This window comes from Lissotriton vulgaris, chromosome 6 (genome assembly GCF_964263255.1).
Source record: "Lissotriton vulgaris chromosome 6, aLisVul1.2, whole genome shotgun sequence".
Taxonomy (NCBI): Eukaryota; Metazoa; Chordata; class Amphibia; order Caudata; family Salamandridae; genus Lissotriton; species Lissotriton vulgaris.
In genome coordinates this window covers 1,658,056,788-1,658,071,893 of record NC_141694.1, presented here as the reverse complement: position 1 = coordinate 1,658,071,893, position 15,106 = coordinate 1,658,056,788, and the positions used below count along the sequence as shown (strand labels likewise).

The following is a 15,106-nucleotide window of genomic DNA, read 5'->3' as shown; positions in this document are numbered from 1 at the left end:
TATAAGGGTCTGTTATTTGCGAAGATAATAGTGTTGTGTAAATTAAATGCCTAACATCCCAGATGAATTATCTCCAATTGATCTGGGTGTCTGAACGCCAATGGAAGGCTCCATTTGACTTTTCCACGTGGTATATTAAACTGCATTAGTGGATGTGGATGGGTGGGGTGGGGGGAGGCTTGTTTAGGCAGCCATCGGCAACATATTCCAGCCTAAGGTGTTCCATGCGTCAAACAAGGGGCTAGCTAATGACCCATGAGAGACAGTAATTCCTCCCTTAATGGCAGGCAACACATGGCTGTGGGCAGTTTATATATTTTGAGCCCCAGCTTGAATCCCTTATTGTTGGTTAATCCCATGAAGAAAACAGGACTAATTGGTGTTCTGTTAGTCACCTAGCCAAATAGACACCTTTAGTTATTCAACAGATGCTTCATGGTGGGAAGTATAGTGTGGCGAGCTAAGGGGGTTAGTTGTTAGGATAAAAAATGATTACATTTCTTTTGCACTTTGCTACACTGTATTGCTGCATACATTCAGTAGTTTGTCTCTGAACCTGGCTGACATTGAAATGGGACGTGTCCCCACACGGCTCAAATGCCTGTCCTGGATTGTCAGCGGTTTACTCCGGAACATCAAAAGGGGCACAGATCATAAAACAGCAACATAATTTAACCTAGATGTACTCACTGCAGGAGGCAGATCTACTTGAGGCTAATTGTAGAGTTCTTGTAGGTTTCCATTTGATTTAGTCCATCATAAAGGCTTCTCACTGAATGGTAGCAATGCTATTTAAATGATAATTCCCATTCTAGGTCTCCCAAACATTATCGGACGAACTGGGTAAATACATCCTGTTATGAGGTGTTGGAAGGTAGGATCCTTCCAGGATGGTTACCCACACGTTTTACCTGGAGTCGGTGTGTTTTTGACTAGTCTGACTGGGATCTTGCTAATCAGGACCCCAGTCATTATGCTCCCTCCCTAAATTTGACTATGGTAAGTACTTCTGTGTCTCCACAATTGGTTACTGGTGTAACTGGTATAAGTCACTAGTTTATGGTACTGGGGTACCCAGGGCATAGGTACACTTGGGATCTCATGGGCTGCTGCATGCATTGTGCCACCCATGAGAGACCACTCGGACTGTGACTGCAGGCATGCCGTTGCAGCCTGTTGAATCTGGTGCTAACACCACTTACAACAGATATAATTTTCCCATATCTGAGGTTACTACACTTAAAACCCATGAGTCACTCCTTAAGCAAGCCTTTCAATCCTGAAGGCAGGGTGCTGGGTTATAATTTTGTGGTTTCCCCTGCATTATCAGGACACCCCTACAAACCCCGGGTCGATTTTCCAGGATTTGTAAGTGTAGTCAGCCATTTTGATACATATAGTGGCCATCTGTCATTACGCGTTGGCGAACTTTATGGTGGCTGTGTCGAACCTGGGCATGTTTGGAATCAAACATGTTAGAATCATACTCTAACGCCGTTACCGGGAAGCCCCCATTACTCCCGGTACCAGCCTTCCAGGGTCTGACAGCAAGCTAGTGCTACTGCTGACCCCGTACACAATTCTTCCCTCCTGCTGCTGAGCTGAGCTTGAGCAGGGGAAGGTAGAACAATAGGTTTCTTTTCACAGTGAGGTGTGACTATCTCCCAGACAGGACTTGGTGTATTGAGCAGTGTTGGGGCGCTTCCCAGTGCCACCAGACTGCTTTGAAGAGCCTATTTGGTCCCCTCCTTGCGTACTCCAGTTTGAGCCAGTTTAAGGAGCCCTTGATTCCCGCTCTGGCGCAAATCTGGACAAAAGACATGGGAGTGCCTCTCCTCTGTCCAGCCCCTCCTCTGGGAGGGACCCCATATTCGGTCCAACCCTTTCCCTAGGTACTTAAGGGCTTACCTGTGGGTGTCTTTCAGATTTGTTGTTGGACAAGACTCAAGCCTATAACCACGGTACTCTTCGACGGTCTGGACACTGTGACTTAGCTGGACTTTGTCTGGATCCAAGACTGCATCAAGGAAGACTTCTGCTGCTCCTGTTCTTGTTGCTCTGCAAGTTTTCATCATCTGCGCTTCTTCTAGAATCTATAAGGGACTTATGGGCATCTAGGAAACCCAAAGTAATCTCCTTTGGAGTGAAGGAACACCTTCCCTGCATCTGTAGGCACCCCTATGAAGCTGACCTGTCTGCTGCTCCTGATATCCCACAGACTCCGAAAGGCTTAGCAACACAGGTTGGTGGTTCTGCAGCTCCCTCAAGTACTGACCTGTCCTCTCTGCAATTTTGAGGTTGGTATCCCTTGTCAAAACTGCTGGGACTAAACCCCTGTGCACTGCGCCAACTTGCCAGTGCCAAGGCCTGTTGACTCTGCACTTCCTGCCAAGTACAGCGTCTTCAATGCTTTTCCTGCCAAGTACAGCGTCTTCAATGCATTCTCTGCGCCATGGGCCTTCTTCGTGGTGAGCTGCTCCAGATCTTCTTGCGACTCCTGTGCCTTCGGCCTGTGGGTCCTGAAGAGGGTTTTTTGCTTCAGTGGGTTCCCCTGCTTGCTTGGGGCCTGCTCTGACTCCCCTGCTTGTGGTGAGTCCCATGGACCTTGCTGGTACCAACGTTTCTCATTCTTCGCTTTCCACGCCTGTTGCAGCTGCCAAGGCTTGTTGGTGCTCCCACTGGACACCGACCCCCTAGTTCTTAACTTTCAATGTGGTACAGCTCGTGCACTGCTCCTCAGCGCCACCTGGTCCTCACAGCTGCAGCAACAAGGTCACTGTCATAACTTCTGAATTTTCTGACCTCAGTGGGCATGCTCTTCTGGGTCTCTTGGTCACCTCCGAATGGTATAGACTCTGTCCCCTCTGCCTGCAGGTTCCTTTCTTTAAGAATCCGAACTGGTTCTGAAAGAGTGTCTGACGGCGACCTTTGACTGGATGAATAACAACCACCTCAAATGTAACTCTGCCAAAACAGAAATCTTACCATTTGGTAAAAACAACCTCTTCACTCCACATACCTGTTGGCCAACAGAAGCAGAAGCCCCGCCAAACACCATCATAGCAGCACGTAATCTGGGAATAACATTCTACAAGACTCTCTCGTTTAAACAACAGGCTAGAGAAGTTGCTGGCCTTTGTTTTAATATCATAAAAGGCCTCAGGAAATTTTTTGATCTTCTGCCTCATTCAGCCCGTCGCACTGTTGCAATCGCGTTGATCACATCAAGGATAGATTACTGCAACAGCCTTTATGCAGGGGTGGCGAAATCTACCCTGCATAAACTAAAGATGGTACAAAACTCGGCAGCGAGGCTGGTTCTCAGATGGCCTAGAAAATCTTCGGCCTCGGCCGCGTTGGATATGCTGCACTGGCTTCCCATCCAAAAACGCATCCTGTTTAAGGTCCTTGTGATTACTTTTAGGGCCTTCCAGAGGCAAGGCCAACGATATTTGTACAACAATTTCAATAGGTACCACCCCACAAGAGAACTCAGGTCAGCTACTGCCAATCTGATGACTGTCCCCAAATTCAGACTGGCCACAAAAGGAGGAAAATCCTTGGCAGTCATAGTTGCCAAGGCATGGAACAAACTGCCTCACCATCTTCGAGAAATCACCTCCGTACAGACTTTTAAAAAATCCCTCAAAACCTGGATTTATAGTCTAGCTGACTCAGTCTGCAAAACACTTGTTTAATCCCCCTCTTGTAAAACACAGACGAACAGTAAAATCCTACCATCATATGATAATGGAGTTAAAGCGCCATGATGCTCCCTGGAGTGACCGTGCTCTATACAAATATTTTTTCATTCATTTATTCAATCCACCCTTGGATTCCACCGATTTCTTTCACCTTTGCCATCTGCATCTTGCCTGAAGTCCTCTATTGTAGTCTACGGCGGTTTCCTACGTCACTTCACACCTAGGCACTCTGCTTCCCTGGTGTAGGTATCCTGGTTCCTGGGATATCCACAGGTTTGGTGACTCTCCAACCTTCTGTCTTCAAGGGTTTTTTTTCAGTGTCCACTGGGAAGGGTCCTTCTTCTTCAAAACTGCAACCACAACTTTCCCGTTGACTTCTATTGAGTACGTGGCAGTGTTTCCACTCTGCACACAGCATTTGTGGGGTTTCTGGGTACTTACCATGGGTGGTTCCTTGTGTCCCTAGCTTTTCTGAGTCTCATGTTCTAAGTCCCGACTTTCGTTGCAGTTCCCATTCCACTTTTTTGTATATGGTTTGGTCTCCCACTTGAGACCACTGTGTATTGTTCTTACTTACCTATTTGCAAGTGACGTATTGTTGTGTATTTGTGTTGATATCTCTGGGTAGGAGATATACCAATGTGTTAGTGAGTGTTGTGTAATAAATAGACATATTTTTATATACACATTGTGTGGTTCTTTTTTGTTTAACCTATGCTACATGATTAGATCTGGTAAAACAAGCTGCTTAACACTCCTTCTGAATAAGCCTGAAGGCTGCTCTCCACAGCTACCACTTACAAAGCTTTCTATGGTTGTTTAAGATCACTAAAATCACCATAAGGGTAGTCTGAATTCGTGCAAGGTGCTTCACTTAAATAAGTGTGCTCCATATCCTAATCCAGCCTCCTACATGAGGCATCCCACATCGAAAAACGTTTCCATTTATCAATGTATTCGCACCACCACCGGTCTAGATGTGCTTCCTCTAACTCGTAGGGTCAGTCCACATAAAAGCACCACAGAGCCTGACAAAAATATGCTGAGACTTCAGTGGGCTAATGGACAGATTACTACACAGGGCCTTCCCCTCTCATCTTCCACTTGTCTGGCGTGATTTGTAACACCATATGGATTATGCAACTCATGGCACCTATGCTGCCCAACAAAGCATGTTTGTGTTTTCTCTGGGGTACACAAGCTGTTCTCCTGTATTAACCACTTCTTTCTTTTTGGTACAGAAGTGTACAGTGTAACGGAAGTAGGAGTTTATGCAAGAAGGCTTTTAGATGACATACATAAAGAGGTCACAAAAATACCAAAGCACTAGGGAAGTTGGCCTTTGGTGAATTTACCAATGGTGGCTGGCTAATAGAGACAACAGCACAACATAAAGTGTCAGGGAACTCACTTTTAATCTGGCGGGAGACCCACAAGCCAGTGGTGAATGGAAGTGCTTTAATCTTCACAGACAAGATTCAAAGGGATGTCACAGTGAACCTAGATAGCCTTGAGGCAGCAATCCTGGGGTTGGAGGAACAATACCGTTTGAAAAATTACATAAGCTTAGCATTGCAAAGCACAAATACCAGAAATGTGTCTTCTAAGAGGCCAATGGAGTTTGGCTTGCATCCCAAATTAGAGTCTATGACGATGGAAATAACACAGGGAAGCTTCTTAATGGCTTAATCGGACAGAAAAATAAAGTAAACTTGTTGGTAGTGTGCCTAGTCAAGAGGAGTTGGTGACTAAACCAACACAATCATGCAAGAATTCACTAGAGCTTTGATTGCAAAGAAAATGGAATGCAGAACGGGCTACCTGAATTTTTTGCTGCACTTGGGTAGCTATACTTTACAAGGCATAGCACTAGACCCTGCTGAGCTTAATCATGTTAAAAGAAATCCCTGAAGCCATTTGCCAAATTCCAACTGGGTAAATTCCAGGTCATGACTGGCTTCCTGGAAAATTTTAAAATTGCTTCTCAAGGTCCCTGTCCCACCCAATCCCTTCTTCTCTAACTGAAGTCCTCCTATGAAAGCTGCAAACTTTTATGTGGCTCCTGCAATCCGTTATTACTTTGCCTTTGAAGCTGGGCCCACTAGTAAACTGGTGCTACTACTGCATCCCCATCTTACTACTCAGCACTGATAACATTCTAGCAAGGGTCCTGGCAAATCGCCTACTGGTGGTAATATAAAAGCGATTTATGTTGTAGTGATCCATGCATCATGATATAAGATGCAGATGTTAGAGAATCAATGACCTCTTGGCTGTACTCCAATCATTTAAAAAAAAAAAAAGTGTTCGATAATCTCATCTAGGATTTCATGATGTTCCACCTCATGATTTCCATGCCTGAAGTACTTTGGCTACATTCAACTCCCCCACAAAAGCTTTATGGCATGAGTCAAAGTCACTAAGATGCTGTCATACCCCTTCCCTGTAGATCTGGGTACCAGCCTGGGGTGTCTATTGTCACCCCTGCTTTTTGCTTTTGTGAATCAGCCGCTGGCACCCAACCTGCCATTGGATACAAAGCTAACTGGCTTCAAATGGCAACGCAGCTCTGAGATAAAGTATCCCAAAGTCTACTATTTGGAAGGCTGGCTTTTTTGAAGCCATCACCTTTGCTCCTAGAATTGGTGAAATACTGTCCGTATGTGCGAAAGGAACCCTTCATGATTATTTTCATCAATTGAGTAGGGGTGAGAACCTACCCTTGTTTCTTTCCATCGGTTGTTCCAAATCCTATTGCCTATGTTGTTTCCAAATTCTTGTTCTTCAGCAGGGAGATCTCTATATTGTATGTAAAAAGAGTCTTGAATTTCTAGCTAGACAAAACAAAAGAAAGAAGACAGATCGTCTCTTCATAAAATATGGTCCTGTTAGGAATGGTCAACCTTCAGCAAAACAATCAGTATCTAGTTGTGTAACCCCTCCCTGGTAAACCTAAAGCACATTTCACTGCTGCTACTGTGACCATTCTGAGAATTGTTACAGTTTCAGAGGCAGGGTTATCACTCTAGAAATTGCTCTATATTCCCTTCAAGCCTTTCAGGACCCTCAAGTTGGTTTATTGGGCCTCGACTTTAGCATCTTCTAGATTGTTCTATAATAATTGTGCTGTTGTGTTCAGATGGTCCAGATGGTCCACTGTGCCTTGGAGTTGCTGCATCATGTGTTCAAGATCAGATAGGTGATGTTCTTCCTACATGATCGCCCGCAACAAAATAATCTCTCTCTCTCTCTATCTCTCTCTCTCTCTCTCGCTCTCTCTTCCCTCCCTCTCTCTTCCCTCTGTAGTTGCGCTCAGCATATTTGTGTCCTTCTTGAATTCTTCTAATTTCCCTAGTTGTGGGATCTAGCCTGATTTCTCTTTGGCCATTGCTCCCCAATTAGGTTGCTCGCTTTCAACAGTTGTTTCAGGTATTGCCCCTGGTATTTTTACTGTTTTGCCACAGGCACGGTTACTCGAACACATCTCAATACACAAAAAAATATTGTAATGGATATTTCTCCACACAGTGTTTTTCATGAAGATAGACCTCTATGAATCCATCAGTGGGTCTTGTCTGCATTTTGCCACTTTCTTGCTTTGCAGGACACTGTAAGAAATTGGATTGTGGATTATTGGTTGACTGGGGTGTAAACCTTGGTCAAGCAGCAACCACAGCCCCATTTCTAGAATAGTGAAGTTACCCAAATTTCGTAAGGTGTCTTGGGGGTGAGGTGGCGGGGGGGGAGGGGAGGGAGGGGGAGGCAGATATTTCATCTACTCCACCTGTCAGCTATGGAAGCAGCTGCCCTTGTACCTCAGAAGCCAGTCAAATGTGATGATTTTTAAAAAACATCTTGAAACATGATTATTTTTGCTCCCTCTTTAGATTATGTTTAGTGCAGAATCTCTCAAACTACAGCGCCTAAACACCCTAAGGTATACGCCGTGCTTTACCAATATCCAATATATCCTTGTCAGCGCGAGGCACAAGCCAATCCTCTGATCCTCCCTCTGGTAACGTGGCATAGAGCAGTTAGGCTTAAATTAGAGGCAATGTGTAAAGCATTTCTGCAACACTTCAAACAGTAATAAAATGAAAAACACCCCACAAAAAAGGATCCCACACCAAGTTACAAAAATGAAGTTATACGGGTTTTAATATTTCAGTGAAAATAGCGCCAAAAAGCACATGCGCCAATTGTGGATATATGGTTGCGCCAGTCCAAGACAAAGTTCTTGAGACTGACTGTGATGGAGCATGTGCTGCCTACAGGGATCCAGTTAGACCCTCTGATCAAAGTACCTTAAACCCTGCTTTGCAGAGCATTGTGAAGGTCCGTGTTGAAGATGTGTAACGCAGCCGGTGCAGCAAGACTACGATACGAGGACTACCATCTACTGCGTAAGAACTATGTATACGGGTCATTCCTTCCGTCATCCTAGTCCGACATGACACAGCAAAGTATATCCCCTGGGGGTACCATATTGGGTATTGTAGCGAGGTGGGGAGGGAGCATACCCAGATTGACTGGTGGGTCGCTGACTCTGCCTCCGCTGACTCTGCCGCCCCTCCTTCCCTTCAGAGAGACTGGGATACCGCGCCGCTACTTCACGACGGCAACATCATCGAAAATGAAGAAGGTGCCTTTAATTGGGCGTTTGACGGTGATAGCGAAACCACACCCCCATATGATGTCCATGTATCTGGAGTGGACAAAAACCAGGAAGTTCTCTATACGGTGTGCAACATCACCCCGGAGGAGGAAGGCGGAGAGAGAGGTGGTCGAAGAGAGGCGGTCGTGAGAGGAGGCGAAGTGCGTGGAGAGCGGAGGAGCGAGGAAAAAGACGGAGAAGTTCAGCCAAGAGGCCAACGTTCCTGCGAAGCGCCGTGCCACACTCCCGAGGGAGGAGTGTGGCTTTCACAGGTACGGCGACGGTTGTCGGCCTGGGTGGGGAGAAGGGGAGAAGGACCTCCTGTGTAAATACGCTGTGTACAAATCCCTAGCCCTTCCTCCAACCTTCCCTTGCCTGTATTCCTTCCCGGTCTCGTTCCCTATATCCCTTGCCTGACTCCCTTCCCCGTTTTCCCTCCCCGTGTTCCTTTCACCTTTTTCCTCACACCCCGACACTATAAATATTTTGTATAGCACTACTCAGCGGTGTCCCCTGCACTCCGGTCTCCCCAAGGGCAATTATTGCTCTGACTGTTCATTGACGGCATTCCCTTTGTTGGTTCTCTTTTGGGGCTGGACGACGTTGAGAACCGGAGGGAGGACTCGGGAAGTACCGTCGACAGCAGACAAGGGATCCCCGCACCTACATCGTATTCCTGCGCTGCAACCACGGACCAAGCAGGATTCGCCAGAGAAAGACTAACTTCCCGCAGTAGAAGAGCTTTGTTGAAAATAAAACCTTGTTTACCTAAGAAAGGTCTCCGGTCTGTCACTAACCCCACGCTACACCATATCGTTGCTGAGGCAGGGCGAGGAGAAAATGATTTCCATGCTGACACACTGACGCAAGAACCTGAGGTTCCTGCATGCAGACACTCCAGCTCGCAGTGGTCTGACATCCCTTGCGGAGTGTCCATCTTGAGACCAAGACGGAGTCCCACAGTCTCTCACTTCAGATAATTGGGTTGACTTTATCCTAGAGGTATTCATGGCTTCTACACCTACATACACGCTAGGTACACTTCGATACATCTAGTTAGGGTTGCATCAGAGGAGTACGCATTTTATTGTCATGTATTTTTATACTTGATAGAAATCTACCATCCTTTTATTCTGTTGGTACTTACGATCATTTACATCTGCTTCTGTCTTATGGTTCTTTCAGCACACCTTTTTACATCGGATTGGTACTGGTTCAATAAATGCTTACTGAAAGACGTCCCCACCGTTTATTCTGTGTATCTCTCTGAGACAAAGTGAGCAAGAATGTCTGAGCTAAATGTATCAAACTGTTTCCCCGATCCTGAGGGATCAGGTTTGTCATGTTTGATAGTTGCCAAGAGCTATTCTCTCCTTGGTAATAGGGGTTTCTAGTGGCACTGTGAGCTAACTAATATATAGGCTAACATACCCGGTGGGGGTGTCTAGAATCAGTTTGTACACCAATCCTACAGTGTATGTTGTCTAAAAGTGCAGATCCTATAAAGGTTTATAGGAACTACATGACACCTCCACTATCTGGAGAGGCCCTGGTCGCATAGCAAAGTATGCAGGGCTTTGAACCTACCAGCTCTGGAATGCCAATCCTGCTTGGAGGAGGTGTGAACACCTCCACCCAGAGCAGGCTTTGTTTCTGACCTCTGAGGGAGTAGGCTCTCACCTTAGGATGTCAGAAACCTATCTGTGGTGGCTAGCATGTCGAGACCAGCCAGTCAACACACTCATAATCTGTAGGTTTTCAGGGAGACCTCTAAGATGCCCTCTTTGTTCATTTATTAATAAATCCAGCACTGGCACTAGTGTGGATTTATTAAGATGATGTATTTGGTACTGTACATCTTGGGGTACAGTGAAGCCATCATGTAGCTGGGGAACACGTAATGAGTGTCCAGTTAATGTACTCGGTATGGCTTCTCTGTGCACTGGTAATATCTTATGTGGACTTGGATGTCCCGGGACATATTCACTCTCGCAGACATGCCCTCACATGGGTAGTGTGCACCCTGCCTTAGGGCTGTAGGGTGTGCAATAGGGGTGTCTTACCTATGCCACATATGGTGTTGGCAGGCATGGTACACAGGGGTGTGTGCCATGTCGACTCTTCGGTTTTCTCTGCACCAAGACATGCAGGCTGCAATGGCAGTTTGCATGAGTTTGGTGAGGGGCCCTTAGGGTGACACAATTCGTGCTGCAGCCCTTAGGGGCCCTCTTTAAGTTCAATAACCTAGGCGGTGCTAATTGTGTGTCCTCATGCTTCACTCAAATTCAATCAAGAGCTAAACTTGTATCTTTCTTTCCTGAGTGCCCTGCTGAAAGCAGCTGTACAACGCTTTTGAAAATAAATTGAATACTTGTATTTTACTTGCCTTTTCAGGTTTACATGCTTTATTGAGTAAAAGTGAGGTGGCTTATAAGTTTCCCGAACAGCTTCCGTTGGTAAGTAGAGTTGAGTATTTTACCTCTGAATTTGCATTTTTGGCTTTATAGTATACATTTTTTCTCTGCAGTAATGTATGTTGTGTTTTACAGCACTGGTATACTCACTAGTGTAGTTTATTGTTGTAACTTAATAGCTAAATTGTTCATAACTGTTGTATGTAATGATCTTGAAGAAAGAGGGCTCCTTTTTAGAAGTTTTAGCAGTGAAGAAGGAAACTTACTACACTCATTGTGCTCTCTATAGAGCCAAATTCTTCGAGCATGTTTCCTAGATTGAACTAGCAGATGAAATTGCATACAATTTAAAAACAATACAGAAGTAAGTGAAACCATCTAAAGAACACATCTCAATACAAAAAAAATATTCCAATGGATATTTCTCCACACAGTGTTTCATTAGGATATACCTCCATATTAGATCTGTGGATCTTTCTAGTACCGGAATCAAACCCGGCTCCAAGATCTGGGAGGGCCATGAAAAAGCATAGGGGATCCATGAAGATGAATGGAGTTGCCTAGCGTCTCCCAGGTTGTCTGCAAGCTGGGTCTGGGCTGAATTGTGTTTGTAGGAAATGAGCGGACTCTTATGAATCCATCAGTGGGTCTTGTCTGCACTCTGTCATTTTCTTGCTTTGCAGGACACTGTAAGAAATTGGATTGTGGATTGTTGGTTAAATGGGGTGTAAGCCTTGGTCAAGCAGCAACCACAGCCCCATTTCTAGAATAGTGAAGTTACCCAAATTTCGAAAGGTGTCTTGGGGGTGGGGGAAGGCAGAAGTTTCATCTAATCCACCTGTCAGCTATGGAGGTAGCTGCCCTTGCACCTCAGAAGCCAGTCAAATGTGATGATTTTTAGAAAACATCTTGAAACATGATTATTTTTGCTCCCCTCTTTAGATTGTTTAGTGCAGAATCTCTCAAACTCCAGCGCCTAGACACCCTCAGGTATACGCCGTGCTTTACCAATTTCCAATATATCCTTTGTCAGCGCGAGGCATAAACCAATCTTCTGCTCCTCCCTGTGGTAACTTGGCATAGAGCAGTTAGGCTTAAATTAGAGGCAATGTGTAAAGCATTTCTGCAACACTTCAAACAGTCTATTGGCGGAATCATGCCTATTTGGTTTAATTTGTGTTTCTGGTAGTGTGTATCTATATTTTTTTCACTCTTTTGTACTCTGTGCCACACTCACCTTTCTCTGTGCCATCTCATCCTCCCCTCTCTCTCTCCACCTCCATTCTTTCCACTTCACCCTGCTCTCCTGCCCATATAACCTTCTATATTTTCCCACCTGACCCTCTTTTCTCACCTCAACTCACCCTCTTCTCTTCCTCCGCCTCATCCTCCTCTCTTCATTCACCTCATCCTCCCCTTTTCCTGCCTTGGCCTCTTCTCTTTCTATCTGCCTAACCTTCATCGTTCTCTCACCTCACCCTCCTCTTTTTCTTACTCACCCTCCTCTCTCTATCTCACCATTCTCTCACTGTGCTTTCACCTTCACTGGTGGCTCTCCACATTTTGAACAGCTGCAGCGCCAATTCCTGGAATGTAAATAAAGTGTGCCCTTGAGCATACAGATGATCTACAAAGACTTGGGGAGTGGGGCATGCATTTTTAAAGTTGTGGCTGGTGCATACTGCTGTACATTTACTCCAAATGAGAACAATAACAATTGAAAGAACATTCAAATTTGGCAACCTGAGCAAAACTAACCAAACATCAAATGTGGGGCTGTTTCAAATTCTCTTGGCCCACTGTGCTAACAGTACAACTTCTGAAGTTGACAACCAGGCTTTTAATTTGTGACTAATTTCTCAACCAATTTTTGACTATCATTCCTTGAGCAAAATGTATTTTGTGAGAAACACAGTGGAATGTCCATCTCATGTGCAATCCTCAAAATTGAACTGTCGCTTCTAAATTCTTTCCTCTTCTGTCTTTCTCCCCCTAGTATTTCCTATTCCGTTCACTCTCACCAGCCTTCCCTTTCCTCTCCCTTTTACTCTACCACTGCTCTTCACCCTCCTCTCTGATCCCCTTCCTTTCTCGTCATCCTCCTCTTTCATAGGCCTCACCTGCCACCGTCACCAATCTCTGCTCTACTCCCTCATCATCCCCACTCAGTACATGTCTACCAATCACCATTGTCCAATCACCAAATTTGCTCATCATTCTCCTTCTCGATCACCCATCTCATCTTTCATCAACCGCTAATGCCATTTAAATTACCTCCTCTACGTTATGGCATGCCTCAACCTCCTACTTCTCTCCAGCCAACCATCTCTGTAATATTTGTTCACTCCTTTTCTAGTCACTCTGTTACTCTTATGTCACCCACGTTACCATTCTTTTGTTTTATCCTTCTTTCTCTTTACCCTATTATTTTCCATTCTCACGCTCTCCTCTCTTCCCCCTCTATTTCTCATTTCTGTATCCCGTCACCATTTCCTCTTGTCAAGATATCTAGATCTGTTATTCATGTTTGCTACGCGACAGAGCCATGGTTTATAAAAACTGGATTGGATTTTCTGTATTCCGGATTAAAGGGCACCACCCATTCACTACTGCAAGCAGCAGCCTATAACATTACTGATCTAAATGAGTTATGCTCTCTACCTTTCAAAATGTCCCAAAACACCACATTTATTTGACCCTCCAAGAAATCCAGGTCTGGGACACCAAGCATCTCAGAATGTTTATATTGATCACAGGCAATACTTTTTTGTTTACAGCACTTGCTGCCCCACTCTTTCAGAAATTAGATAATGCATCAAGTGCATTATAAGATTTATCTTATCTGTTTAGGCTCCGAGAAGTTACAGCAGCGCTATAATTAATTTAAATCCACTCACGTGGCATAAAATGAGAATTTGTTAGGACAAAATAAATGCACAGACAAATGGTCATTATGATGAAGGGGATGAGTTTGTACCTCAATACAAATATGACAATAGGTATAAGGATTTACAAGATGCTAGTGGTCTGGGCACTTCTCCAGATTGGTTTCTCCCTCTGGCCATGGTACTGAAGGCAGTGCTTCCTTAGCTGTGGTAGTTGTGTTTATATAGACCTTACTACTCCTGACGAGGCGTCTGTAACAGAGAGGGCGGCTAAGCTACTTCACCTTCAACTTACAACCAAGGAGATAACTACAACTATCCTGACTGATGTCCTTCAGCTAGGTCAAACACATGCTCCATAGGCTTTACTACCCTTTAATGAGTCCCTAATGGATCCCTTGCTAGGGGCATGGGTGAAGCAACATCTGACCCCCGAACGTTTGGTGGTGCAAATGTCTACCAGTAGTATTATCCCAAATACCTGCTCTACTCTTCTGCCAGACTAGAAATCAAAGCACATGTGCATATTTTATTCCACAAACCTTGCTATCCGCTCAGTCAATGTAGATGTCTCCTAGGCTGCTATTCCCATCTACTTTGATTCAGCGGCCCTGGTTTTGCCTACTGTACCAGAGGGCCTTCAATCCTCATCTCAGGCCATTCAGGATGGCTGAGATGATGCAAAGTTTGTGACACACTGTGTGCTGGATACTACTGATTGCCTAGGTCAGACAGTAGACACCAGTGTAGCACTTAGACAACATGCCTGGATGCAGCATACCAGCTTCTCTAGGAACAACCGTTCCTCATTAATGGACATGCCCTTCAACAGCTCTAGCCTCTTTGGCGAGAAAACAGAGTGGGCACTTCAGCAATTTAAAGATGCCAGGGCCACAACTCGTTCACTAGGCTTCTTTGCTCCAGTGAAACAGTATTACCAACAGTTTTGCTTCCTCCATGGCTTCTGTGTGTGCATTAGTACCATCAACACCAGCCTACGCAGCCAGCCCAGCCGTTTCTCGGCTGAGCCTGCTCGTCCTACAGATTATAGGGTTATCAAGGAAGGCAGGCAGCCCAGTCCCATGTCCCTCCAGCTGCTGCTGCTGTAAAACTGCTTTACTGTGTCCTTCCAGACACACAGCTACCCTGTCAGAGGCAGGATCTAGCATTTTCTCACAGGGTGACAAGTAATTACTTTGGGCAAGTGGGTTTGCAAATTTTATGGAGCTATGTCATAGCTGACATCTTTGTGTTGCAGCGCGGATTGCAAGCCCTTCTGGCCAAAGACACCATAGAGAGAGCGTGGCATCGGTAGACGCTTATTTCCACATTCCCATCGTACAGGGCCGCAGATGTTATCTGCGTTTCATGTTGGGGCAGGATAATTTTCTGTTCTAAGTGCTCCCCTATGGCTTCACCAGTGCCCCTCGGGTGTTCACGAAAGTGAAG

General features: G+C 45.3%; 1 protein-coding gene across 3 annotated transcripts in view; it reads left to right on the top strand.

Moving 5' to 3' along the window:
- The window catches only part of UBR2 (ubiquitin protein ligase E3 component n-recognin 2), a 1,804,160-nt gene that overhangs the window by 515,039 nt on the left and 1,274,015 nt on the right, over window positions 1-15,106 (top strand). For all 3 annotated transcript variants that reach the window (XM_086927821.1, XM_086927820.1, XM_086927822.1), the window contains one exon: window positions 10,753-10,814. In XM_086927821.1, coding sequence (XP_086783947.1) covers window positions 10,753-10,814 — 62 coding nt within the window. The remainder of the gene's footprint in view (window positions 1-10,752; window positions 10,815-15,106) is intronic.